The sequence below is a fragment of the Epinephelus fuscoguttatus genome, linkage group LG4 (genome assembly GCF_011397635.1).
Source record: "Epinephelus fuscoguttatus linkage group LG4, E.fuscoguttatus.final_Chr_v1".
Classification (NCBI taxonomy): Eukaryota; Metazoa; Chordata; class Actinopteri; order Perciformes; family Serranidae; genus Epinephelus; species Epinephelus fuscoguttatus.
In genome coordinates this window covers 12,844,860-12,871,248 of record NC_064755.1, presented here as the reverse complement: position 1 = coordinate 12,871,248, position 26,389 = coordinate 12,844,860, and the positions used below count along the sequence as shown (strand labels likewise).

The 26,389-nt window shown below is 39.4% G+C and overlaps 2 protein-coding genes across 4 annotated transcripts in view; both read right to left on the bottom strand.

Moving 5' to 3' along the window:
• The window catches only part of syt19 (synaptotagmin XIX), a 19,669-nt gene extending 4,543 nt beyond the window's left edge, over positions 1 to 15,126 (bottom strand). Inside the window, exons 1-8 of one of the 3 annotated variants that reach the window (XM_049574615.1) lie at positions 15,063 to 15,126; positions 12,996 to 13,061; positions 9,236 to 9,470; positions 9,051 to 9,124; positions 7,364 to 7,483; positions 3,344 to 3,529; positions 2,953 to 3,102; positions 2,669 to 2,788 (exon numbers count right to left, since the gene is read on the bottom strand). In XM_049574615.1, coding sequence (XP_049430572.1) covers positions 2,669 to 2,788; positions 2,953 to 3,102; positions 3,344 to 3,529; positions 7,364 to 7,483; positions 9,051 to 9,124; positions 9,236 to 9,437 — 852 coding nt within the window. In that variant the 5' untranslated portion in view covers positions 9,438 to 9,470; positions 12,996 to 13,061; positions 15,063 to 15,126. Of the gene's footprint in view, positions 1 to 2,668; positions 2,789 to 2,952; positions 3,103 to 3,343; positions 3,530 to 7,363; positions 7,484 to 9,050; positions 9,125 to 9,235; positions 9,471 to 11,913; positions 12,237 to 12,328; positions 12,878 to 12,995; positions 13,062 to 15,062 lie in introns of those variants that run through there. The other 2 variants (XM_049574613.1, XM_049574614.1) reach the window with 2 other exon arrangements.
• On the bottom strand, positions 14,538 to 26,389 carry si:dkey-12e7.4 (uncharacterized protein LOC558132 homolog). The gene is made up of 6 exons (XM_049574618.1): positions 25,979 to 26,389; positions 25,275 to 25,326; positions 19,658 to 19,845; positions 16,671 to 16,844; positions 16,228 to 16,338; positions 14,538 to 15,172 (listed from the first exon to the last, which is right to left on the bottom strand). The coding sequence occupies exons 1-6, from the start codon at positions 26,129 to 26,131 to the stop codon at positions 15,059 to 15,061; spliced, it is 792 nt and encodes a 263-aa protein (XP_049430575.1). The 5' UTR covers positions 26,132 to 26,389; the 3' UTR covers positions 14,538 to 15,058.

The window sequence follows — 26,389 nt, the reverse complement described above, 5'->3', positions numbered from 1 at the left end:
GGCAGTGATCTACAACTCCTAATACATGACATTAACACTGAATTGATGAAATTAAAACTGTGGTTTGATATAAATAAATTAGCATTAAATTTGGGTAAAACAAAAATAATCCTGTTTGGGAATTGCAGAAATGATATTACAGATTCAACTGGATGGGGTGAACATTGACAGAGTTACTGAAATCAAATTCCTAGGGGTGACAATAGATGACCAAATCAACTGGAAACCACATATCAAACTTATACAATCCAAAATATCAAGAAGCATAACAGTATTAAATAAAGCAAAACAGGTCCTGGATCATAAATCACTCCGCATTCTCTACTGTTCAATAGTTCTTCCATATATAAGTTACTGTGCAGAGGTTTGGGGCAGTAATTACATCAGTTCAATACATCCACTAATCATTCTGCAAAAGAAAGCAATAAGGATCATTCATAAGGAAGGTTACAAAGATCACACAAACTCATTATTCTTACAATCAAAGTTACTAAAACTCAAAGACATCATAGAACTGCAAACAACAAAAATAATATTCAAAGCCAAAAACAATCTACTACCAGGAAATATTCAGAAATTATTCACTGTAAGGGAAGGGGGTTATAATTTAAGGGGTAGATTTAATTTCAAAATTCAGTGGGTGCGCACTGCTAGAAGAAGTTTTAGTATATCTGTGTGAAAAGACTCCCTGGACCCAGAGCTTTCTCAGTTCATTTTTCTTTTTAAATAAATACAAATAAATATGGTGAATCTCCCAGAGTGAACCCAGCAGATACCTGCCACCTGACCACGCCCACCTTACCTGCTGGGTAAAGGGCGGAGACTATAAATTGTTTGTTCACCCCTCAGTTCATCCTTAGCACTCCCTGCCAGCACATGTATCCTGATTTGTGTGCGTCTTGAAGTTAACCACACGAAAATAAGCTGTGACAACGACAGAAAGATCAAATCAAAGAAAAATAAAGCTACTGGTGTTGCATCGAAACCTGCCTTCTCCCTTGCCTAATTCCATCATTCCACTCCTTGCCATTGATGTCTTCTGACCGAGACTCTGTTTGCTCACCACACACTCACTCTCCCCGAACCACATCATCACCCCCTACAGTTCCTTCAACTGTGTGTGGTGTCAAATGTCAAAATCAAAATTTTTCAGATACAGGGATGAGGGTAATTGATTGTCACCATGTGTTCATTGTTGTTTATTTATTTATATATATATATATATATATATATATATATATATGTGTGTGTGTAAGAAAAGAGTAATGTTATTTTTGTATTATTATTTCTGTTTTTTACTTGTTCATATATATGTTATATATCAATTGCATGTTCGGAATTAAAATCACTACTACCAACATACAACCCCGTTCTGAACTGACATATGTTTGGAAAATCAAGAGTAGAGGGAATAAAAGCTTTCTGTTGTTATTATTATTATTATTATTATTATTATTACCATTTGGTGTTGCTGTTGATTTGTTTTTAAGTTTCATAATCATGTTTATTCACTCTACACCAGTGTTTTTAAATAGGGGTATGGGTACCCCTAGAGGTACTCTGGAGTACTGCAGGGGGGAAGGGGTTTTTTTTGGTTTTGTTTTGTATAGTTTTGTTTGGGGGTTTTTTTTTGTTTGTTTTTTGTTTGTTTGTTTTTTAATACTCACTAAAAAAAAAGTCGCAGTCATGTTTAATTCCTAAAAAAAATGATACTATAATAAATTCAATAATACCATTTTTAAACCTATGACTTGATAAACCACATTTTATATTCATGTTTCTGTTTTCAATGCAAGACTTAATTGCTGTGTCAGCTGCTGCAACTAATGCAATCACATTTATGTTTGTTCGCTGTGTGTTTCTACATGAATATTTTGCACTGGTCAGGGGGTATTGACTGGAAAAAAAAAAGAGGAGGTATATTATTGAAGAAAGTTTGAGAACCACTGCTTGAGATGACTCATTAACGTATGTAAGAATGCCATTCTTTAATTCACCTTAACTGAAGTATTGAAAAAAAAACAACATTTATTTGCATATGTGTATGTTTGTATACATCTGTGATACTCAATTTACGGCCCGCAGGCCAGAACTGGCCTGAGATAGGTGGCCGGTGGCCCGCCAACCATTTTCTAATTCACAAAAGAAATAAGGCAGAGGCTATTCGCATCCAGGTGTCCATATCAAACAATGCTATTACACCCGGGTGTATATTCCTGGGCTTCCTAGCAAGGTCGAAATATGACGTTAACACGAACAGGTCTATTCAGCTAAAGTTTTTACACACTGTGCATTCAGCAGCTTCATACAACCTAAAAACTGATAATACCAAGTCAACAAAGTCTAAAAATAATAAGACAACACTAACTCAAACAATACCTGATCCCCAGTCCTTTGCTACACCTGTTCACCCACCATGTCTTACTCCCTCCATGAACTGTGTTGCTTTGCAGCTGCAGTCTGACTATTCTCACCCAGTTGCAAAAAGACACTCCATAAAAAGAAAGTGATTCACACTGGAACTCTCTTTTTTGTACTTTGAATGTAAATACAGCCCTCAACAGAGATCCAGGCTAATTATTTCTATATCATTATTATCATTAATGTTTATGTATGTAATGGCCCCTTGCCCCGGCAAAGGCATGGTATACATTATGTCTTACTATACCTTCTGGGGCATCTTCAGATCTTCTTGTAGCTCCAGAGGGTAGGAGATGTTGAGCTGTCTTAGAGGAACCCTTACCTCTCCTAACACTGTGTGTCTGGAGAATTTATCAAAGTCCCTCACCTGAGATGAACACAGACACAAGACAGATGGACAGTTTACTTACAGAATTGCACATAAAAAGCATCCCTTATCCTCTGCTCAGATCTGATTTCTTCAACTGATAAAATAAATTACTGTCATCAACAGATACTGGGAGTGAGAGATGGGTCTGTGTGCTACAGGACCTCCATCCGGAGACTGATGTGATGAAGCTCCTTATCCTCTTGCAGAATACAGCTGAACTGGTCTCCAAATAAAGGGTTACAGCTTCCTTTCACAACGCGAGTCCGCCACTCCCTCATCACTGTCCACAAGACAGGTGCAGTCCCTTCGCCCTAAGAGGGTCACAGCAGTAATTGATCACACTTTCATACAGTGCAGAGAAACTGCTCCAATGCTTTAAATGAGAGCCTGAAGGACAGTGTTGACATATTTTTTACGAAGTGGGACTAAAAAGCATAAAAGAAGAAAAGACAAGCTCTTCTTCTTCTTCTTCCTCTGTGCCTAACACTTAATTTAATGATGCCCTTTGTTGAGTGATATACTGTATGTGGTAACTAACAAAGACAAAATTACCTCCTCATCGGTACTGTCCTCCATCTCCAGTGAACTTGAACTTGCCCACATGAGTCTTAGCTTTACAAATGGCTGGAAGCTGTGCATCTGGCTGTCCTCCAGAAGCCCCTCCACCTGCAAGACGGTGACCACCAGCTGGGACTGCAGCTGGTCATAATAGATGGAAAAACGTAGCGATCCATCGACCTGGTAAAAGAGTGTTTGTTAGGAAAGACACCAAGTACATAATGCTGTAAAAAAAAAAAAAAAAAAAAAAAAAAAAAGTCCATACATCTAAACAAATTCAGAGCAGGTGCCAACAGCCAGACAATGGAAAATTAAAATAAGTCTGTCGGTCTGCCAGTCATTCTTCACTTTTGTCCAGACTGAAATATCTCAACCACTATTTGATGGATAAGCATCAGATTTTTAACAGATATCCATGGTCCCCAGAGGGTTAATCCTAATGTCTTCGGTGATGCAATAAAGTATGGGCTGGGTTACAAGCAGGGGTATGAATGGAGATTGGTTGAGTAGCATGATTTCTTTGCATGCAATTTGTCTGTGAGTGTCTGTGAGCCGCTGACCATGCTACAAATGCTGCACTGATTAAAACAGAAACACTTTGTTGAAATTTATTAAATCTCAATAATTTATGAATTGAAGGTCTAGGTCAGGACCCGGGGTATGGACAGGGACGGCAGGTTAACAAGGGGGACATATGTTGGTCATTTTACCAAAAAGGGGGATGGCATCCCCTCTCATCTCCCCTCAAACTCTGTTGGATTACATGATTGCGGAGTCATAAAATCTTGCCTTGACTTGGCTGGCAGACATGACAGACTACACATTGGTCCATGACCAGTCATCTTTCGCATGATAGTATCGAAATATTCTTGTCCTGCTTTTATCATTATTACTACCATTATTATTATTATTTCAGTCAATGTGTCTGTTGATGTCCCAGCTGAACTGTTAATGTAGTAGTGTATAAAGTGCCAGCAGATGGCAGGAGCTATAATTGAAGTACCGCATGAAAACTATGCAAGTTACTGAATCCTCCATAAGAAGTTCCCGCAAATGTTTGACACTAAAAGCCTTTTTAAAAATGAAGGGATTCTCTCAACTGAAACTCGTACAGAAAGTGTTGCATTTTAAATTAAGGCATTATGCATTCAAATTTTACAAGGCAAACTGAAGCGGATTTAAAATTACTATGTGTAATTTATGTGGTTGTTTATTAGCAAATATCAGCTATTGCTTTCATAAATATATATTTACTAAAGTGTAATGCAATTCACATACAAATGGAAGCTTTCTTGTAGGCTTAGAATGATTTCTCTATATATACACAGGCAGGGGGCGGTATGCTGGAGGCTGCCTTCTTGCGTTGCCATATTTGAATACAGTGGCCAAAAGAGATACACGCGCTTCGCCTTTCGTGTTTACCTAGAACTTGCCGTCACTGGAGACAGAGAAGGTGAAGATCAATCCGGGGCACTTCTGCGTGAACCTGCTTTGTACTTTTATGATTCTGTCACACTTTAAATGGAGGACCACACACATGTTTTGAGGGAAACCACGCCACCAACTAAAAGAAAAAGGTCAGACAAAACGCGAGTGAATATCAGCGTTGCTCATTCCAGGTGGAAAGAACTCCTGTGGAAGAACACTCTGGAAACGCATATATTATAATCGTACCAACCTATATTTGCCGCACTGTCCTGTGACTATCACATAAAACGTGTTATTTTAGCATGACTGTGCTAATGTTTGCTCGTGTTACCAAAACAATTAGAGATAAAACACTTCTAACATAACGTTAGGCTATATCTCACAGATAACAACAACCTATATGTCCCTGGTAAGCTATAACATATTGTAGTCTGTAGCTGTAGCTGTGGCCGTGCTGCCTGCTCTCTCCGGTTTTATGCCAGGCTCGGCTCCTTTCAAAGACTCCTTGCGAAGCACTCCTCCGGGGTTTTTTCGGACCTAATTGTATTGCGGAGTTTTGCACAGCGGCGACTGGATCTTTGCTGTCAAACCACAAAAAGATGTGATGGCACAACAGTCTCCTTCAGAACATTATTCTATGCTTTCTTTTGATTTTCACTTTGGCTAGTCATCCTGTTTAATTTGTCTTCTGATTAAATCAGAACCGTTGAAACAAGTTGTAGGAAGCCTCTGCAAGTAACTGGTTGCTGGCAGACACTCTGTGCTGCAATAAAATGGTTAATCAGCAGTGCCGTGCACTGTAGAGCCGATACACTGCTGGTTCTGCCGAATAGAATATAACGTCTATAGCCTTACTGTTGTGTACAGCATTTATAGACTGAGCTGAGTAGTGATGCGCGGGTCGACCCGTAACCCGCAGGACCTGCAAATGGACCTGCAGGTCGGCCAGCAGTGATCATCTGTTAAATCGGTCTGTAAATGATATTTTGACATTATTGGCTATTATTGTCATGGCATCCGAAGGTACTGATGCGTTGAGCAGGCGACAGTCCGCGGTCGTTTTCAAAACACACTTGTGTCACGCACTCCAAAAGAAACTTGTTGGAACTTTAAACAATAATTTATTGTACAAAACGGGGGAAACAAACGTTGACAAAAACGGTTCCATAATTCATATTAAATTCAAAAGAGAACGAAAAAACAGCTACAAGTTGGAGGGAATAGTGATAAAGTGGTAAAACTTGGCATTGATCCACAGCCTCAGACGGATGCGCTCAAGCCTGCCATGCGCACAAGCTCAGTTGGTAGGCGATACTGTATTTTCACATTTTTAACAATGGAATTTAAAAGTTTTGATTTTTATTGATAACCTACATTTACCAACAACAAAAAGAGTACATTTAGCACTAAAAAATATGTTAAAAAAATAAATAAAATAAATAAATAATAATAATAATAAAAAAATTGAAAAAAAAAATGGGCCCAGGTTGAAAAAAACATTAGTTCCCCTTTAAGGTCCATACAAGATAGACTTTGGTGATCCCTACATTTCCTCTAGCATCATCATTATTTAAATTTCAAAATTTTAATTTGTCTTTGGTTTATGACCAAATACTAATACAGCTACTAATACAAAACCAATGACATTTTCCCTTCAGCCTCAGGCATATTTTTTGTTTGTGCTTATTAGTAAATGTTAGCACACTAACAATCTAAACTACAGTGGCAAACCTGGTAAATATTACTACCTAAACATCAGAATGTTAGTACTGTCAATGTGAGCATGTTAGCATGCTAATATTAAAAATAGAGAATGTGAAGGTACATCACGCTTTGTGAGACAGTGGCACCATCTTGTTAGGTACGTGCTCAATTATCTCTGTGAAAGAAGGTAGTGCATCAAGGTCTGTAATCCATCTTTGGGCTACCAAGTCATATGGATTTATGTTGTTTATTGTGAGCACCACCATCCGAGCCATCTAGTTACATTATATTCAAGAGAAGGCAGATGTCACTGCGGATGATATCTCCAGCACTCAGCAACTCACACCAAAACAATCTAGGTTGATAAATAGCGCTACAAGTCAGAGGAATAATATGTATTGTCTGATTTTGGTGTTAACTGTCCCTTTAAATAAGCCTCCCTTACAACACAATGAATTTAGGTCTCAGACATTTCCATGGCCACCTAGGATGCACAAAGGTCATTTAATGTATGAAACCTAGGGCTGGGCAATACATCTATATTGATATTGTGATGTGAGAGTCAATATCGTCTGAGAATTTGGGCATTGTAATATTTTAAGTGAATATTTTGTGAAAGCAGCAAGAGTCAGCCCAACAATATTGTCGCAATATCAACATCAAGGTATATGGTCAGAAATATCATGATATTTGATTTTTTTTTCCATATCCCCCAGCCGTAATAAGACCTATTCCATACTCATTAAGTAAAGTACAGTTGCAAGGGAGCTTTGAGTTGTTTTTGAAGACAGGATGTGCAATAGCCATTAGCTGAAGACAATAAAAACAAAAAATAGTTGATTGATTGTTACATGACAACAACATTACAGAATAATGAACTACCTTTTTAATGCTGGCCTGCTCCCCAATGTCTGCGTCTGCCTGGCTGGATCCTGAGGAGGGAGCAGAGGCCTGAGACAGACAGTGACTCAGCCTGCGGACCTCTGTACCGACATCCTCCACCTGGGGATCATGCAGACATACGGGCCATTTCTATCCATGGTGTTTTTATTAACAACTACAGTACAGCACCTCCAGCTTTTATTTGACTTGTGACAAGTTCCAGCTCTTCTTTGTTTAAACAAGTTCACCTTAATCTCTATGTACATAGACAATGTTGCCTATTTTGGAGCATCTTGGAGCATCTATTTGGAGCATCACAATAACAGGGACATTAAACATAATATAATGTAATCTTTTACAATCAACATAAAATTAAGAACTATAAACTAATGAAATATTTGAGGAATTTTAATGTCATTACCGCTGCATCAAAGAGGTGTTCACCGTAATTTATAAGGCTGTAGATTATGGTTGTATTATATTGAAAAGTCCTCTTATTATTTTTGTCCACCCTTAATGTAGCCCTAAACCTCAACCTGATGGCAGTGCTGTCCTTGTCCCAGAATATATCCAACTTTGTTTTGCTCCTAAGTTCAACATTAACCCTGTCCAAACACTGTACAAACTACAAATTGTTTTTACAGTCAGCAGGGCCTTTACTAACACATGTCAGATCAGGTGATGGGAGGAAACAGTAAGCTATCTAAATAAAATGTGAGTTCTCAAGCACAGCTCACATGAAGCAGAGCATAAGGTCAACACAGACACCGCACCTAACCGGACTCCTCTTGCAGGTATAATAATCTAGCTGCTAAACATGTCCATGTCAGGATAGAAATCTACACTAAAGATTTCTTTTAGACTTGACAAGAAGCTGAGTGACTTTTTTCATTTATATGAACCAATCACATCAAAATTCCTTAGTTTATGGTGTTTAAAGTCTTGTTGTGCTTATTCCAGACTTATAATTCTCTAAGTCTTGAACTGACAGATCACACCCTGAGTATATCTGCATTTTCCAAGAAAAGTTCCTTGATTTTGTGTTCCTACAGAACCTCTCTTTCATGCTTAATACAGGTTTTTGTTTGTTAAATTGTCCATAATTCTTAACCAAAGCAATTCTACACCACCACCTCTCATTATCAAATTGCTGTCAAAACATTCAGACAAACCAATCACATTTCACATTCGCAACTCAAGCCAGTCATGCATGGAAAAAGAGGTACCTGCAGATAATATATTTGATTTCCCATGCACTCAACATGGCTGAATGGTACAATGAAAAGTTTTAAAGCTACAATTGATTGCGCTGGCTTGAAACTGAATGTGACAGTTAACTTAATCCTAGGTTTACATATATCAGTTTTCATAAAGAGATTCACCTCACTGAGAAGCACATCCAGGAACATTAAGGGCCTCCCCAGAGTATCAACTGCAGCAGCTTTTTCGAAGATTTCAAACAGTGGCTCTGCTTAAGTTTTTATAAACATAGCCATACAGAAGCTCAAACATCTATAGATTTATTAAGAAATCTGATCATAGCTAAAGGTGCTTCTCTGGAACTCTGGGTAACCTGATACAATGGCATGGCCACATACTATATGACATAATCATGATCATAAAAAAGGAGGTTTAAACAAAATAGTTTGTTCTTTCCACACCTCTGAAATCCATTTTTATATCTTACCCTAGTACTTGGAGCTCCTGAGTAGTTTCCTGCTGTCCTTGACTTTTCATCTGTGTACAGCAGATCATTGTTCACTGTAATAAAAATCAGATAAGAGGTGGGATTTGGTAATAACCTTCTTGGTCAGACATCCAGCATCAGCAGCATGTGCTGTGGTGTTTAGTATTGTAATCTAATCTACTCACAGGTATCTTCCCAGGTGTACGTGGTGTGTTTCTGTGTGCAGCATCTGAAGGTCTGCCATGCCAAGATACCCAGCGCCAGCAGGAGAAGAGTGACTGAGATGCCCAGGATGCAGTACTTGACTGTGTCTGAGAGCAGCATACTCAATTCTCCAGCAGCTGACACTAGCCCCGCTGAAGCTGGATAGTCTATCAGCATAACCATGACCCTCCAGCTCCATGTGGCCTATACATACCTCTGCAACCCAAAAAGAAAGATCCTGTTAGGGGACTTAAATATAGATTGTAGAACTTTGAGTGCAAGCATGGACCTGTTGGAAGCCATACTGGAGGTTCAGCCAATGGACAGCACCACTATCAATGATAGAGGATTGTTGTCTGGATTTGGTCAGTGCAAGTGGCAGAGACTTCTGCTACTTGCAACTACAGAATTCGCACTGGCTAGCAGTTACATATTGGCATTAAAGCTGCACACTACAACTTCTCATACAGACAAATCTGGGAAGTACCAGAAGTAAACAAGTTGCCATTACTGCAGTGGCATTTCCCTACAATATGCACACAGTTGAATGCAAGAAATCCTGGGAAATGTATAATGTTTCACATTTACATTTACTTTTTTGCAACGTTACTTTTGACATCTGGAAGAACCTGTGCAGTTCTCAGCTACTCCAACAAGAGTGTTAAATTTCAAGTTTAAGAAAAAAATGACTGTGAAAGAAGTAACATCAGCTAAGCTAACACTACTTAGCTAACGTGTTACTGGGCTAGTGTTATCGTCTTGGAGCTGCGATGGTCCCACAGAATAAATTTACTTAATCACCTAACGTTAACTGTGGTGTATGTGAAATATAATGTTTGTTGATTGGGCAGCCTAATGACCACAAAGTACACATCATTTGGTCGGCATCACAAACAGAGCAAGTTCAATATTGTCCGGTGTTTTGGTTTATCAAGTGAGAGTTAACCAACTAGTGAATAACGCAAATGCACTGTGGTTGCTCATATTGATGATAGCTGTTGAAAAAATGAACAGAACATGTAGATATCCTCGTAAAAACCTTCCATTTTGCTTGATCAATTATAAGTATACTCATTTCATTATCCAGTACGTGAGTTTCTACAGGAAACCATGGGCGCTTTCAGCCGAGGGTCACCTGTCACTAAACCGAATAAATGGCAGCTCTATGCTTGACAGGAGTGATTCTTTTTTTAACCCTGGAAAACCAAATTTGGAAGACAACAATAATGTGCTGCCACCAGAGTAATGGTGGCAGTGCAAGATGGCGGAACACAAAGCGTTCATCAGATTCACGTATACCCCTGACTCAGGACAGTCAGAAAAAAACCAGCTCAGTGGCCTAGTGGTAGAGTGTCCGCCCTGAGACTGAGAGGTCGTGGGTTTGATCCCCGGCCGGGTCATACCAAAGACTATAAAAATGGGACCCACTGCCTCCCTGCTTGGCACTCAGCATCAGGGGTTGGAATTGGGGGGTTAGATCACCACATGATTCCCGAGCGCAGCACTGCTGCTGCTCACCGCTCCCTCAGGGGATGGGTCAAATGCGGAGAACAAGTTTCACACACTCAGGTGTGTGACAATCAGTGGAACTTTAACTTTAAAAGTCATGCAGGGCATCTGTTTGACTGATTCTCTTAAATACCCAAGTAATCATGAAAGAACACATGTGGATCATGCTCATGTTTACCAACCAGCTTACCTGGACAGATTTCATGCTAAAAGGACAAACGAGGAGAAGACTCGGTGAGTTGTGGTGCAACTGCTTTCTCTGAACAAACTGATGTTCAGCAGAACATGTATGAAATTTGTGAAGAAAAGACGGTAAAGGAGTTACTACTGAAAATGGATTGGTCATTTTATGCGTATGCGTTTTACGTTTTTCTGATGTGAAGACTTGCTGCCTTTTTGTTTTTATATCACTGAAAATTGAATACCTTTGGGTTTGTACTGTTGTTCGAAAACTATTCAAAAATGTCAACTTTGGCTTTGCAAAAGTGGGATGGATATTTTTCACTATATCCTAACTTGTTTTAATAGATTAAATTCAATGATTAATTAAAAACAGTGAATAGATTAACTGTCAGTTGCAGCCCTAATAGGAGTTGAGACTTTTGTTGTTGTTGTTCATTTAGGACCTATGTGAACTCGCAGTTCCCAGGAAATATGAGTGGTGATACTGATAGACAGAAGAAAGAATAAAAGATATTTGAAGAAACTCTTTGGACAAAGATATCGTGGCACACTAGCAAAGTGGATCAAGATCACAGGATTTCCAAAGTCTTAAATACTAGCTTAGCATGAGTTAAAAAAAGGAACATATCACAGTAAGAAAAGCACAGATGCAGATATTAAAATGGAATAAGTGAATTCAATTTAGCTGCTCCATTTTCAGGGTCCTGGTATTGATCGTGATCAAACTGTCACAAGTTACTGGGACACTTGATTATAACAGAGCCATCTTTAATGTAAAACTAAACAGCACCGGATCATTCCTGGATTGACCAGTCAGCAGATAAACTTCAAGAAATGTTAATTCTTCCTTTGGCAAAAAAAACAACAACAACAAAAAACATATCTATGGGCCATTTTCAGTTGCACAAATGTCTTACATTTTTTATATCATAAAAGCTACAAGATTGAGTTGTTATCATAAAATTACCTGTATCCCCCAATTTGCACAGATGATCGGGTCAAAATGTCCTTGTGCCTGCTAAATTCTGGAACATACTTTAATAGCCTGATTATTCGAGGTAAAGAAAACTGGTGCAACTGTGGTGTAGTCAGAAAGACATGATTAGCTCCTATCAGAAGCTGTTTAGTCAAATTGCACTTGTCCTGCTCACACTGCATGCAAAACAAGATGAACGTTGCAAGGAAAAACCTACAAAAGCTGCTAGTAGTATTTGTATTTAAACAAAGAAAGTACTTCAAGCTACCATACATGTTGCACAAATGAGCTCAGAACCTGTTTTTGTTGTTGTTTTTGAAAGACAGATGAGTATTAAACACAAAAGTTAGCCCTTCTGTTGCAGTTTGGCACTTCAACTAAACACAATCACATGCAGGACACTTACCTGTAGTAAGTAATAAAAATTGAATAAAAATTCAGCTCATCTTTTCCTTCGGGAATGCAAGTATCTTCTTGTGTTATAAATCCATGCAGAGCTCTTCAAATTTCACAGGAACAAAATAACTTCTTAGCTGGAGAAATTTAAAGCAGCACCTTATCATCTAACTGTTCCTTCTGGTTTTGTCTCTCTGGTCACACTCCCTCTCTCCTCTTACTCTCCACACACACACACACACACGCCCAGCACATGACTTCCTGTACACCTTACTGGGCAAACTGGTTGGATTGGATTTAAATGACATTTCAGGGAGCCTAACATGACCTGATCTTCAGCTCTCCTTTTAAATATCCCCCTGCAGGCCTGCTTACCAAATGTTGAATGCCTAAGCTTGCTGCCTGCTGTTTTTCTCTGCATATCATGGTCAACATTCCTATAGCACTTGAAAGTAATACTTTAATACATTAAGTTTAGATCATAAGCTGTTTGGAGGTTTGATACATTCAATATGTTGCATGTTCAGCATCAGCTCTGCTTTATCATCCAGCTGTACCCAAAACAGCTGAAGCTGCAGGTGCTGTAAATGGACAATGATAAGACACGCTCAGCTCTGTTACAGTTGCAACAGCTGAAGTGGCAGCAAGACAGCATCATCATTGTAAATGGCATTTACCTTATAGCCTTTCATTGTAGTTATTATCTTGTGGACTTGTCACCTAGTATTTTGCAGGACTGCCTGCTGAAAGACAGACACACAATAGAAAACAGGAAATTTACCTTAAAATAGACCTTTAACAATGAGAACATGTCAAGTTACATAACCCAAGCTTGTCCTTCCAGGAATGAGGAAGAAAAACATTTTGACCAAACTTCCTGGTTTTCTTAAATCTTTCAAGAATGAATATCTTCTAGCCTGGTTTCATAGAAACACTTAAATGTTATTTCTTTTTTTTTTCTTTTTCCTTCTTATTTTTTTTTACATTTGTGAAATGGACATGACATCTTAATGCATTATGTGGTGGTGGGCATGAAATGTATTAAATAACATGCTGACAACATGAAAGCAATGTCAATGCAAAGTCAATGAGGATCTTTTGCTGTTGTGGACACACAAATTAAGTATTGAGAGAGAAAGTCCGCGAAAGGTGGGCAGGTCAAACAAACATGGACTGTCAACCACAAGACTGCTGTTCTTGTCTCATGTGAAACCAAAGTAAACACAGTTACATGACTTTACATTATTACACAAACTATTTTACGTAGGTATGTAACTAAGTACACAAGTTTACATCATTTACATCCCGTACATAGTTATTTTAACCAAATCCAAAAACTTTCCTAACCTTAACCAAGTTTTTTTTTGTTCCCTGAACATACAGTAACCAAGTGCTTTATTCCCCCTAAACTTAAGCAAATGGTGACCATTACACAATGAAACTGCAACTGTTCATATTAATCTTTGTATTGGCATTGTTTTTGTGTTGCCAGCATGTAATTATAACACATTTTGTGCCAACCATAACATAATGCGTTGTTAATAGGTTGTGTTCATTTCACAAATTGCATGTTGCAGCATTTTCTGACAAAAGCAACTACACAGCTGGAAATGCATTATCTCACAGGGTTTGATGATAACGGATGCCACTGGCAACCATTTTGGAAATTTGTGCCCAATTCTTGGCCTTTAGTTACCATCAGTGGCAACCTCTTTTTAACAAATAAAAATAGGGACATCAAAACATGCACCTCCAAATGAATATATTTGTAATATTTGTTGCATTATGGATATTTAAATAATGCTGTTAAAGTCAGAATTGGAACTGGGTGATGCTGCACGTGCATTGGTGTGTCATTGGTGTGCACACAGCATCTGTTTCAGAGACAGTGACGAAGCAAATTGACCAGGGGGACAAAATTTCGACTAACCCATCAACATCACAAATAAATGTGTAAACTTATTCAACTGACAAATAAGCAGATGAACTGGAACAAAAAATGAAAAGGAAACCTGTCAAGTTTTGCAGTGACCTTTTTGCTTCTTTTTCAACACATCTGAGAAGTACAAAGAAAAACATCTGCACTACTGGTATTTTCTATACCAGAAATTGAGGGTGCACTCGTTAACTGGTAACACTTCAGATTTCAAGCCCGACCACCACATTTAAAAGTTAGTGTTGAGCCCTATCTCATTAAAGACCTCTACTAGGAGACACACTTGTGGAAATTCAAACTTTTATTACTGTTTCACGGCAACTGTGCCAAAGTTAATGCTCTAAACAATAAACATCTCAAAATAGCATTTTTAACACATTTTTGTATTACAGACCTTTTCAAACACACACACTCTCACTCCCGTTAAAACTTTAACAAAGTCTTGTTTGACTGTCTTTGGCACTCGGCCTGCGGCCTCGTGCCTATGACTGAATCACAGCCATGACGATATACGAGTATAACATCACTCCCTCTCGTGTGATATTGCTTAAATGACACACACCACACAATCTACAATACTTATGAATAATCAAGTAATCTCTATAAGGAAGCAAATACTGTCGTTCTTTATACAGTGAAGTTGTCTTAAGGTGAAATACACACCATTTCTATTAAAAGGTAGAGCCTGACTAAGATTTAACACTGTGCACTCTGAGTCATTGATATGTTTCTTTGCATAGTTGAAGCTGCTCATAAACTCAATCAATAGCCATTATGATCCATTAGTAGTGCTTATAATCAGGGTTACCATGGCAACACCTCTCCTGTAAAGTTCAGAAATGACCCATGATCCTTTTCAGTCAGTCCACCAATCACAGACAAGACAGAAGAAATGCTCTCCTCTGGACTCAGTGGAGCCTGAAAAGAAACGAATTAGCACAAAAAATGATATCCAGACACTTCTTGGAAATGTTAATACAATTATCCCTAAAAACATCCCTCATGGCACTCAAATACAATATAAATATAAAAACTGTAAGGCCCAATTCCAATCCGATCCCTTACAGACTCACTGACTTAGAGGCGCGTTCATGTGAAGTGCGTGAGTGTGTGAGGGCTGTCCTATTGTCAAATCGTCAAGTCAGAGAGTCAGTGAGTGAGTCCTTTATGCCCCCTTACCGTAGGTCAGCGTCGATGTGGACTTACGGTAAGGAAATTACCCACAGTTCATAGCATTGTGACGTCAAATACAGGGGTTGCCCTCGGAACACTGGAAGTGTTATAAAAAAAAACCCCGAAAACACGGTCAGCAGATATGCAAACGGTAACGTTATGGAAGGAGAGCGAAAAAACAGAAAGATAAACAATGAAACATTACATTAACAAGGATTTAAGATGGTACATAAACACACATGAAGTCATATCTATCTATCTATCTATCTATCTATAAATACATATATATATATATATATATATATATATATATATATATTCTTTGTGTGTGGAATATATGCTGACAATAACCGATAAATGATCACGCCCAGAGGCACCAGTGTCAACAACATTTTGTAGAGAGGGGGATAAGTACTGTCCCATTCCTATTTGTAGCATCCGGAGCCCTTTCTGACTCTCACACTCAATCACATACAGCTGACGTCAGTTAAGTCAGTGAGGGTTCAGGGCTTGAGTCTTTAGGGGCCGGATTGGAATTGGGCCTAAGAGTTCATATATTTTAGTCAAATACACAAACATTTTTTTCCACACTAATGCAAATTTCAAAAGGGCTCAAGAATATGAAAAGATATTTACTCAGATCTGTCAGCACTAAAACTCAGCTCCACCTTTTTGTTCTCAGTTTGTCTGTGCTGAACTTCCCTTGCTGTCTGCTGTCACCTGTTGCTATCTTGCTATTGTCAGTCTGCCTTCATGTACCTGCATGCATGTCTTTTATTGTATGTTTGCCAGGCCCTTACCTCAGACCCCCCCATGTCAGTGCGGACCCAGCCAGGGTGTATAGCCAAACACAGAATCCCATCAGGCTCCAGGTCAACAGCCATACAGCGACTCACCATGTTTAGGGCACTCTGAAAAGGCAGGAACAAGTTACTATTCAACACAACAAAAACATCAACCTACTTCAGTACAGTTTTGCACAGCACTACAGCAGGGGATCTGTGGAGGGATGTTAAAAGGTGGAGTTGACATTTCTCATTTATCCTAGAATCTATTGTTGCTATATGTTTAATCAGAAGAGCGCTTATGACTTTCTTTCATTTACCAGGACAGAATTGCAATACCAATCATGTAGCAGCACCATTTCTGCAGCCATATCAAAGCTAGTTAACTTACCTTACATGCCTTGACAGTCTTGTATGAATTGGTATCAAGCAAATATATTTGGCCATGGTAACAATACCTTGGACGTCCTGTAGGGGTACCATTTGAAGTTCTTGGCCCGTTCCCCCCAGTTGAGCTCCACAGAGCCCAACGAAGAGGTCATGTTAATGACTGCTGCCCTCTGGATGCCCATGCTCCCTGTGCCACCCACTCCTCCTCTAGATGCAGCTTGCTTCAACAGAGGCAGGAAGGCCTTGCAGGGACACAAAAAAAATAAACCACATACATCACAGCTGAAGCTGAAATCAACTTACTGTACAGGGCTTTCATGAGATGGAGCAGAGGAAGAGGATGTAACCAATGTTTCGTCAGAACTTCTTGAATCTGAATATCAATTATCATGGTTAATGACAAGTTAGAGAAAGGATTCAGTATTTATTTCATGATAATAATGCAGTTGTCTAATAATATCTAATATTCATAACAAAACTACATCTGAATGCAACATGTTACATATGTACAACACAGAGCCCACTACTTAAGACACACATCTAAGAAACTATTTCAGTATCAAATCTTGCATTTTGGGCAAACTCAGGAGCATTTCCAGTCAGATTATAACACATTCTCACTGTACAGTCTGTGAGTAGGAATAACAATAGAGCCCTCTGGTGGTAGCATGTCCGTCTTACAGAGAAATTGTTTAAAACTATTCATTTATTTTTCTAAAAAGAACTATACAGATACACACTGTATTGTGTTTCTTGTCCAGACCAGTGTCCAAACCTTTATATCAGTGAAGGTAAAGTGAATAAAAGAAACAACTGTCACGCCCTCTGAGGCAAATTTTGATTTGTGTCATTGGGCTTTATAAATAAAATTGAACTGAATTGAACTATAATGTGATACAGTTCTATAGCAACCCAAACTACATCCTCCAAAATAATCAAACAATTTAATCAACACCTCTCTTAAACAGTTTAAACCAGGATTATGTTTTGAACACCAAATTCTAATCAGTCCATTCTTGAATCCAAGTGGATTTTTGGGCCAAAGTTGAGGAAACTCCTTTAAGGCCTTCTTTGGATATTGTGTTCAGGACAATGAGACTGAAGCAATGTCAAAGTGACCTTGACCTTTGACCTTCAAAATCTAATCATTCCTCATTGAGTCCAAGTGGATTTTTGTGAAATCTGAGGAAATTCCCTTATGGAGTTCTTGAGATATCATGTTCACGAGGATTAGATGGATGCAAGGTCACAGTGACCTTGACCTTTGACCGCCAACATCATATTAGTGCAAGTCAATAAGACAGACAAGGTCACAGTGACTTTGACCCATGACTACAAAATTGAATCAGCTCATCATTACGTCTAAATGGATGTTTGTGCAAAACGTGAAGAAATTCCCTCAAGGCATTCTTAAGATGTCACGTTCACAAGACTAGGATGGACAGACAGATGGACAGACGGACATACAACTGTATGAATGGGCAGAGGGACAACCCGACAACCCACATATTCATTAAAAAGGGAAGTAAAAACTGAAACATCACACTGACATAAGTATTCAGATCCTTTGCTTTGATATGCATCTCAGGTACATTCTACTTCTCTTGATCCTCTTTCAGATGTTTCTTCCTTGAATAGAGTCCACCTGTGGTTAATTCAATTGATTGGACATGATTTGGAATGGCACACACCTGGCTATATAAGTTCTTACAACTGACAATGCATATCAAAGCAAAAAACTGGCAATGCAGTCAAAGGAACTGCCGGACAGCTACATAAAATCTGCTGCATTGACGGTTCCCAGAAGCACAGAGGCCTCTATAATTCCTAAATGGAAGAAGTTTGGAAAAACCAGGACTCTTCGTAGAGAAACTGAGCAATCAGGGGAGGAGGGCCCTGGTAAGAGAGGTGACAATGATAACTCTGACTGAGCTAAAGAGATCCTGTGTGGAGATGAGAGAAACTTCCAGGACAAAGATCACTGCAACAATCCACTGATCTAGGCTTTATGGCAGAGTTGCCAGATGGAAGTCTCTACTCAGTGCAAGATACCAGAAAGCCCTCTTGGAGTTTGCAAAAAAAAAAGCATCTGAAAGGCTCCCAGATTGTGAAAAACAAGATTCTCTGGTCTGATAAAACCAATATTGAACTGTCTGGCCACAATTCCAAGCATCATGTCTGGAGGAAACCAAACACCACTCATCGCCTGCCCAATACAATCTCAACAATGAAGCCCGGTGGTTGCAGCATCATGCTGTTACAATACAGTTTAATAGATTCTAGTCTGAATCTGTGCCACCTCTCCCATCTGAATGGGCAGTGAGGAAGATCCACAATGTTTATTAATAAAGCCAAAGATAATCGCTGTTCTGTTACAAAATGCAGCAAAACCTCAAATGTGAGAGGCTAGAAACATCAATGATTTGGCTTAAATGTTTTTCTGCTAATCATCTAATTTAACAATCAACTAATTCTTTCACCTTAAAATGGGAGTAAAGCATGTTTCAAAGTTATTAGCCCACTGAGAGTGGAGTGCAGTGCATTGCAGACGTCCCCCTACCATTAGACATTTAAGCAGCAGCGTGGCCTTGTAGTCACAGAGACTGTCCTTCAGTTGGAGCAAATTGTGTGTCAGCACGCATATGCCCTGCTGACATGTTCTCGATCAGCGCCTGAATTTTTACCAGCGCAGCGTGCTGCTCTGAAGTCCGCCCTGTACTCTGGGGCCAACTGAAACCAGACTTTCAATTAATATTTATGAAATACAGTCTGCCCTGGGCGAGGGGGCTTTTGTTACTTCTGTCCATCAAGGTCATCCTTTTGTTTTAGTTTGCAGTGTTTGCGGGAAATGAAAAAACTCACAGGTCCTGCTCCTGGTGTCTAAAGAAAAAAGAGGTGTAGCTTCACTGCTTTTCTTTTTTATTTCACCATCTGGGGAGGTGAGAGCTGAAGACGTTCCAAACAAAACCTTTCTTGTCACTAGCCGATCAGCAACATCCAAGTCGACAGGAAGCACAAAATGTATACAAAAAAATAATAGCGTAGTAAACATTACCTTGGTGATCATTAGAGGAGCCACAGCATTAGTGTGGAAGTTTTCTATCATCTTCTCTGCAGTAACGGTATGAAAGTCGGCCATCACATTGATCCCTGCATTGTTGATCAGGCAGTTCAGACCGTCTTCTTGTACCAGCCGGCCCACCTCTTCCACAGACTTCTCTATACTGTCCTGGTTCACTACGTCTAGGAGAGACACATCAACACTGCAAATTACAAAAAAGAGTCAATCAAAATGGAAGAAATAAAATGCAAGCTGAACATAAATTAATAAATAAATCAATGTTTTGACCCTAACAACATATCATCAGTGTGTATAGGATATATGTTTTTTCAAGGGCATCACTTTGTGTTGAAAGTGATGGGACCATAAGAGCTCAAATGAAAAAAACATGTTTTTAAATGGTCTTTATGCAATTTAGGCAACTTATTGGAGGGAATGGATAGGAGGTCAGAATAGGTATATTACAGTGGGAGGGGGGAAAACAACACATCAAGAGAGCATAGCCTAGGCTTCTTTGGAGGGTTTCACTTCAGAATTGGGGGGGAGGGCACATATTAGATAGGGTGTTTGGGGGTCCTCTCCCAGGAAATTTTGAGCATCAAAAACCTCATTTCCTGTGTTCTGGTTTACTTTTTTGCACCAATTTATGAGGGAAATGTCTTTGTTTACATAAAGTAAAAACACAAAACTTTGCAGACAGTTTACATTTAAAAATCAAAACTGTAATGAAATGTAATTCCGCGAGGCTCAGAAATTCTGAAATTGCTTAGAATACTGATTCTCCTGTAGATCAATTTTTCTCATTTAATGATATCCCTGCTTACTCAACTGCGCATGAATAACTCTTCAGGGGGAGTAACCTCTTTAAATGCGCATGTGGCACCTATTCATGTCAATGCACATCAATTTATTTTCATAAATTCAGAAACCCCTGGACTCTTGTAGTTCATGTGTGTTGTCATGTTCACAAAGAGAATGGAAAAGGCTATGTTTTTTTGTTTTGTTTGTTTGGGTTTTTATGAATCTTATGTTACTGCTCTTGGACAGTGCACATTTGTATCTTCAGTGCTTGCATTGCATTATATTTTTTTTTCTCCTTGCTCAAAATAAGCCTTTTTAAGCAAATTATGCTATTAAACAGCAATGGGGGCAAAACTGGCCATCTCAAAAAGTGATGGAGGTATGTTCCCAGCGTCGCCAGAGTAAATGATAATAATAATAATAATAATAATAATAATAATAAACTTTATTTTAACAGAGCTTTTCTAAACCAGAGTTACAAAGTGCTTTACTGTACAATACCATACAATATGAGAAAAAAAGATATAAAAGAATGTAATTCACAGAAAATGCAAATGTAATTTAAAGCAGCTGTCCGCAACTTTTCGTTTTCATTGATTATAGCGCCCCTTTGGTCGAAGCGGTATGACACCCACAGCCTGGTGTCGTAAAATTCCGACTGCAGCCGGCAATTACCGCATGCATTTGTTTTGGAGAGCGAGAGCATTAACTAACGTCAGGTCAGTCCAAGTAATTAGTGGAAACAGCAAAATTACTCAGTAAATTCTCCTGTCGTGTTTCTGTTCTGATCTAATGTAATCTGTTGTGTATTTTGAGCTACTAAAGCTACCGTAATAGTGTGAGCCTCAAGTTATTCTGGGTAATGTAGTAACCGTTGTTGTGCTACTGGAAACAATGAGAAGCAGCCGTGTACGTTCGGTGTAAGGATGTATAAACAGTTAACAAGTCATCTGCTGAGTCCGCATTATTATGTGAAAAGAATACTCCGACTATTTGGGAGTTATGTCCTTTCTCTATCATTTTCATATTGAGACAGCGATTAGCATGGCACTTGTAGGGGGTCAATACATCTTGCGCGGAGGGATACACCGGTGAGCAACAGCTGCAGCTGGCTCTGGGACAGGTACGCTAGGTCATTCGGTAAAAGCAAACAAAGAGACGACTCGGATGATATTACTCACCCGACTGAAAGAAATACTTTATTTTAAATTAAGCAATAAAGCAGCAACTATTCCCACGTGAGTATATGAATATTGGCTTTATCGACCTGTAGCACAACAATAAACGTTAGGTTTATGAATTAAGTGGATTTAAAACCGCTGGTTTTTGTATTGGAAAGCAGTGAGATTGTAAAATGTTCCTCAGTGCATGGACAGTGTGGTCACAAGTTGATCTAGCTACTTCCCAGTGTGAAGACATAGCTGGCTGTATGTTGTCGGATTTTTAATGGATCTGTCAATAAAGTGGCGTTGTCATAGTGACGTACCCCGTTAATGGTGCGCTCTTAATTTATTTTCCCATGACGAAGCGGGTTCGAATCCCGTGAAAATATTCTTTTTTTACGTTTCACAGGGCTGAACGGTTTATGGCACATGTTTATTTAGGCAGGCACCAGAGACGAAACTGTGTAGGCCTATTTAGAAAATTTATTCGAGATAGGAGTCAGATTTACAGGAAAAGCAACTTGGCCTCTTCCTGTTTTCAACATTCCGTCATAACAAGTGTGATTCAAACCGCGACTGAGTGTCGGTCCGTGACTGGGTTCCTCCAACAAGAGTCCAAAGACGGATCAGGTCGGCTATGTTTTGATATTCTTCTGAAAAACTGAATAAAGAGGCCTTCGCGAGGACAGCTACGTGTTCTCTTCCTGGTTGAAAACAGCTGTTGTCACTACGACAACCACAGACGCATTCGGCTGAAGGTCGCCAGTTAACAGGGTCGCGAGTAAATCCGAAACTCCGGCTCAAACAGGTATGGCTCTGGATGTGTGTCCGCTACAAGAAACTCTTCAAAATCGCGTTCAAAGTCGTCCATTGCAGCTACTAAACTCCGGAGATATTGCTAGGCTAAATAAACAGCTGAGTTTTGTTTACAAGCTACGTCTGTGCCTGCTCACCGAAGTATCCCTCCGTGGATCACAGCGCAGGACGTACTGACCATGGGTGCAGATCCCGGGGGACAACTGATTGTGTCCCCCCCGAACTTGTCATCAGATCTGCACCCATGGTACTGACCCCCTATAAGCACAATGCTAACCGCTGAGACCCAGCCACTGGACGTACAGACACAAAAAAGATATCTCAATATGAAAATGATAGAGAAAGGGCATAACTCCCAAATGGTCGGAGTATTCTTTTATGTGAAGATACACAGTGAAGACATAACACAATCCTAACAAAGCAAAGCTGTTACCTGCAGCCTTCGCTTGCAAAGGTAACGCTACTAACGTTAGGTCAGTCCAAGTAATTAGTGGAAACATGCTAACATGCTAACGTTACACACAAATTAGTAGTAAAGTAAGACCTGTTCATAAATGTTCTGGTGTAGCTCTGAATTTCTTATAAACTGAGGACAACTGCCTGCTGTATATTTGTGTTCATGGTCACAGTCACAGATAATTTTACATGATGCTCCTTAATTATCCGCCATGACATCAAAAGTACAACCAAGTCCTCATAGATATATCTCTGGTAAAACTGTTAGGTGTTATGTGTTCAGCAATGCCCGTTGCGTACTGCTTACTCGAAGAACACTGTAAACACGGCTCCTTCTTCTGTGGTTTAATCGCTGCGGGATGCTGCGGGCGAGCAGAATCACTTCCGCCTCGGGTGCCATATTCTGGTTTGCTGACTTCCGCTGTGTTCCGACCCGAGTGAGGCTACGCTAAATAGCCATAGATATATATACGTAGATGCCGCATTCAACGGTGCTCCTCATTGGAGCGATACGTCAACGCGGCCGCCATCTTGCCCAGGTGGAGCCACGCTGCCTAATGCATGTATGTCTATTGAGGCAGGAGATTATTTATGATTAAAATCATCATTACTCGCTGAATTCTGAACCGATTTTCATGCGGTTTGGTTTGTTACAATTATCAGACATGTAGTAATGATACAGGATACTTGGTTAAATAAAAAATGCAGCTTTTCATACCAAAATATTTGATCTTATGTAGATAAAGTAACGTTAAGAGTAATAGTTCTACCATACATTTAAACTAAACTTTTCCCATGTAATAAATATTCTTTTTTCTTACTAGATGTACAATGCCCACCATGATGTCATTTAATTATTAATTTTGACTATAAATGTTTATTCACATTTCACACAATGTGCAAAAAATAGTGTATCAGCAGGGTTGTGCCGAGCTGCAGTGTAGATTCTGATTAACAAATGTTGGCTTTGTACAAGTGAAAATAAATGACTTAGAGCTGCATGTTTACACAAAATTTTGCTTTAATCTCATATGTATAACACCACAGTGCTCATGGGAGCCTGGACACAGAACTGTTTACATTATTAGGTCATATTTACAAAAAATACAGTGTACAGTAGCTAGTATTATTTTTAGGAGTCTGCCCAGTCCTGTCGAAGTCCTCAAGTCTGAAGTGACAGCTGCAGATGACTGAGGAGTCACTCGGGACAAAGTCCTTTCTCCTCACTGCTGCTACCCATGCCCGTCTCCTATCTGTGTTTTTTGGGAAACTACACACAAAATAAGTGTGTCAGAAAAACGCAGTTCCACATAATTTGTAGTTACAATTCAGGCCACAAGTTAACTACTAATGATATGCTGCGTTATGTCACGTTGGTGCCATGAAACACATACACCGACATAGCTGTTTGACAAAGCATCATAATTTTATAAGTAATATTATATAAATGTTAACCTTTTTTCTTTAAGTTGTGTGACATAGCGTTAGCTTAATTTGGCATTAGGACCAGATCAGGACAGTTACTTTACCTGATTAGCTTAAAAGAAGGATCAGTTTTTGAGATATATATCTCATTAAACATGTTCGTAACAGTAAAATATTGTAAAACAACTTCTTACCTGTGGAATGTTATTCCCTTCTGCTTGGTTTTAACACTTCTCTCGTTCGTACACCCAAGTGCAGAGCAAAAATGTGGCATTTTTGCCAAGTCTGACATGGGTCTGAACCGGTCAGAGCACCTAGGCAAGATGGCGGCGGTATTGACGCATCCCACAAGCCAGGGTGCGGCATCTATGTATATATATCTATGCTAAATAGCCATATAGAGAAAGGCTTTTTTGTCGCTGTTGGGTTCAAATAAATATGCGGATCTTCAAGGGGGGGGTAATACGAGCTAGGGGCAGTTTTATTAATGGTGAAAAAGTTCCGCACAGCTGCTTTAAGTATTACATTTATATATATATATATATATATATATATATATATATATACACACACACACACACACACACATTCATACACCTAAAGGTTTCTATGATGACACCTAATTAGACCTATCTTTGTGCTTTATCTACATGTTTAAAGTTTGAACATGCATTACACCAACATGTGTTTAAGTTGCGATGCTGTAATATGCTGTATGGTATACTCTAAGAAATGTTTAGTTTCTCTGTGGTTAATGTATCTAAATTATCCCATAAGTGATTACATTGAGGCATTAATTTAAAATGATTTATTCACATCTAAACTATACAGGCACTTGTGTTGTAAAGTGAGGGTTATGTGCTTGTTAGTTTTGCACACATAACCTATTCTTGTACTTTTCACATATTGTTTGTTTACACACCCACAACCATTGTTTACCTCTGTCTTACCCAAAGTGATGACGTAGATGTTGGGATGTTTCTCTGCCAGTTCCTGAAGCCTCTGTAAGTCAAAACCACATCACGTCATTGTTCATTCGCAGATATTCAGTGGGGAAACAATGATGGACTCTGTGTCGTTTGACTGTATTTCTCCAATTGTTATGTACCTACACCCTTTTTCTTCAGTCGATTCAGCGTCGAGCAGAAATAACTGCTCTACAACAAGGACACTCAAAGCACTACAGGTGGTGTGGTTACAGGATTGCTGTAATCTAGGAATGGACTTTAATACGTCCCGGTGCATCTCTTCGGGAAAACGTGGAGGCTTGCCACAAAACGGTGTTTGCATAGCAAGTGAGCTTCACAAGCACCACTGCTGCATACGTCAACGGTCTGTGCTCATCACAATAACCACGCGTTCATATAACAAATACACAATAAACATAATAACACTACATAATATAAATTTAAAAAAAAAACGAAAGGGTCACTCTGCGTACAGCTCACAGTGTGCGCCGCCATGTTGATGTGACGTCAGGTTTGTTTATACCGGTGTTCTGACAAATAGAGCGAACTCAGACCTGGTGGATGTCGCCCGGGTTTTAGACTTGAAATTCTGACTTGAATGGCCGTTACAGTTTCCACGTCCCATGTCGTTTTTTCCGATTTCAAAATACACTGAAATGCTACTGTCTGTATGTGCTAATGTTTACCTGCGAGCGCGTGGAGTCTCTGGTCGTCGCTATAATCTTGCCGGGTGAGAAACCTCCGCTCGCCAGGCTGTCGACTATCTGCAGCCCGAGACCTCGGCTGGCTCCCGTAACCAGCACAGAGCCGCAATTTTTAAAATTCATGACGCCACTCATTGCTAATGTCCTCTGTAACAAATACTGGACTCAGCAGCCCGGCGGCTGAGCTCTCTGTCCTGACGGATATCGTTCGTGACAGGGCTTTGTTAAATCTGCAGTGTCGCGTGCTTCCTCCGGTAGATGGGGAGATTGTTCCACTTGACCAAACCAAGCCAGAGCTTTTACACGAGGGAGATAGTTCAGTGGAGTACAGCTTCGATGACAGAGGCAAGAAACATTTGGAAAGTTTTAGCAGAGTTATTAAACCGTCACACA

Excerpts from the sequence above, each read along its gene's own strand:
- si:dkey-12e7.4 (XM_049574618.1), bottom strand. The coding sequence starts at position 26,131 with ATGAGTGGCGTCATGAATTTTAAAAATTGCGGCTCTGTGCTGGTTACG. Across the intron at positions 25,327-25,978 it reads GAGACTCCACGCGCTCGCAG|AGGCTTCAGGAACTGGCAGA; the intron begins GTAAACATTAGC and ends TTTGACTTACAG. Across the intron at positions 19,846-25,274 it reads CATCTACGTCATCACTTTGG|ACGTAGTGAACCAGGACAGT; the intron begins GTAAGACAGAGG and ends TGTCTCTCCTAG.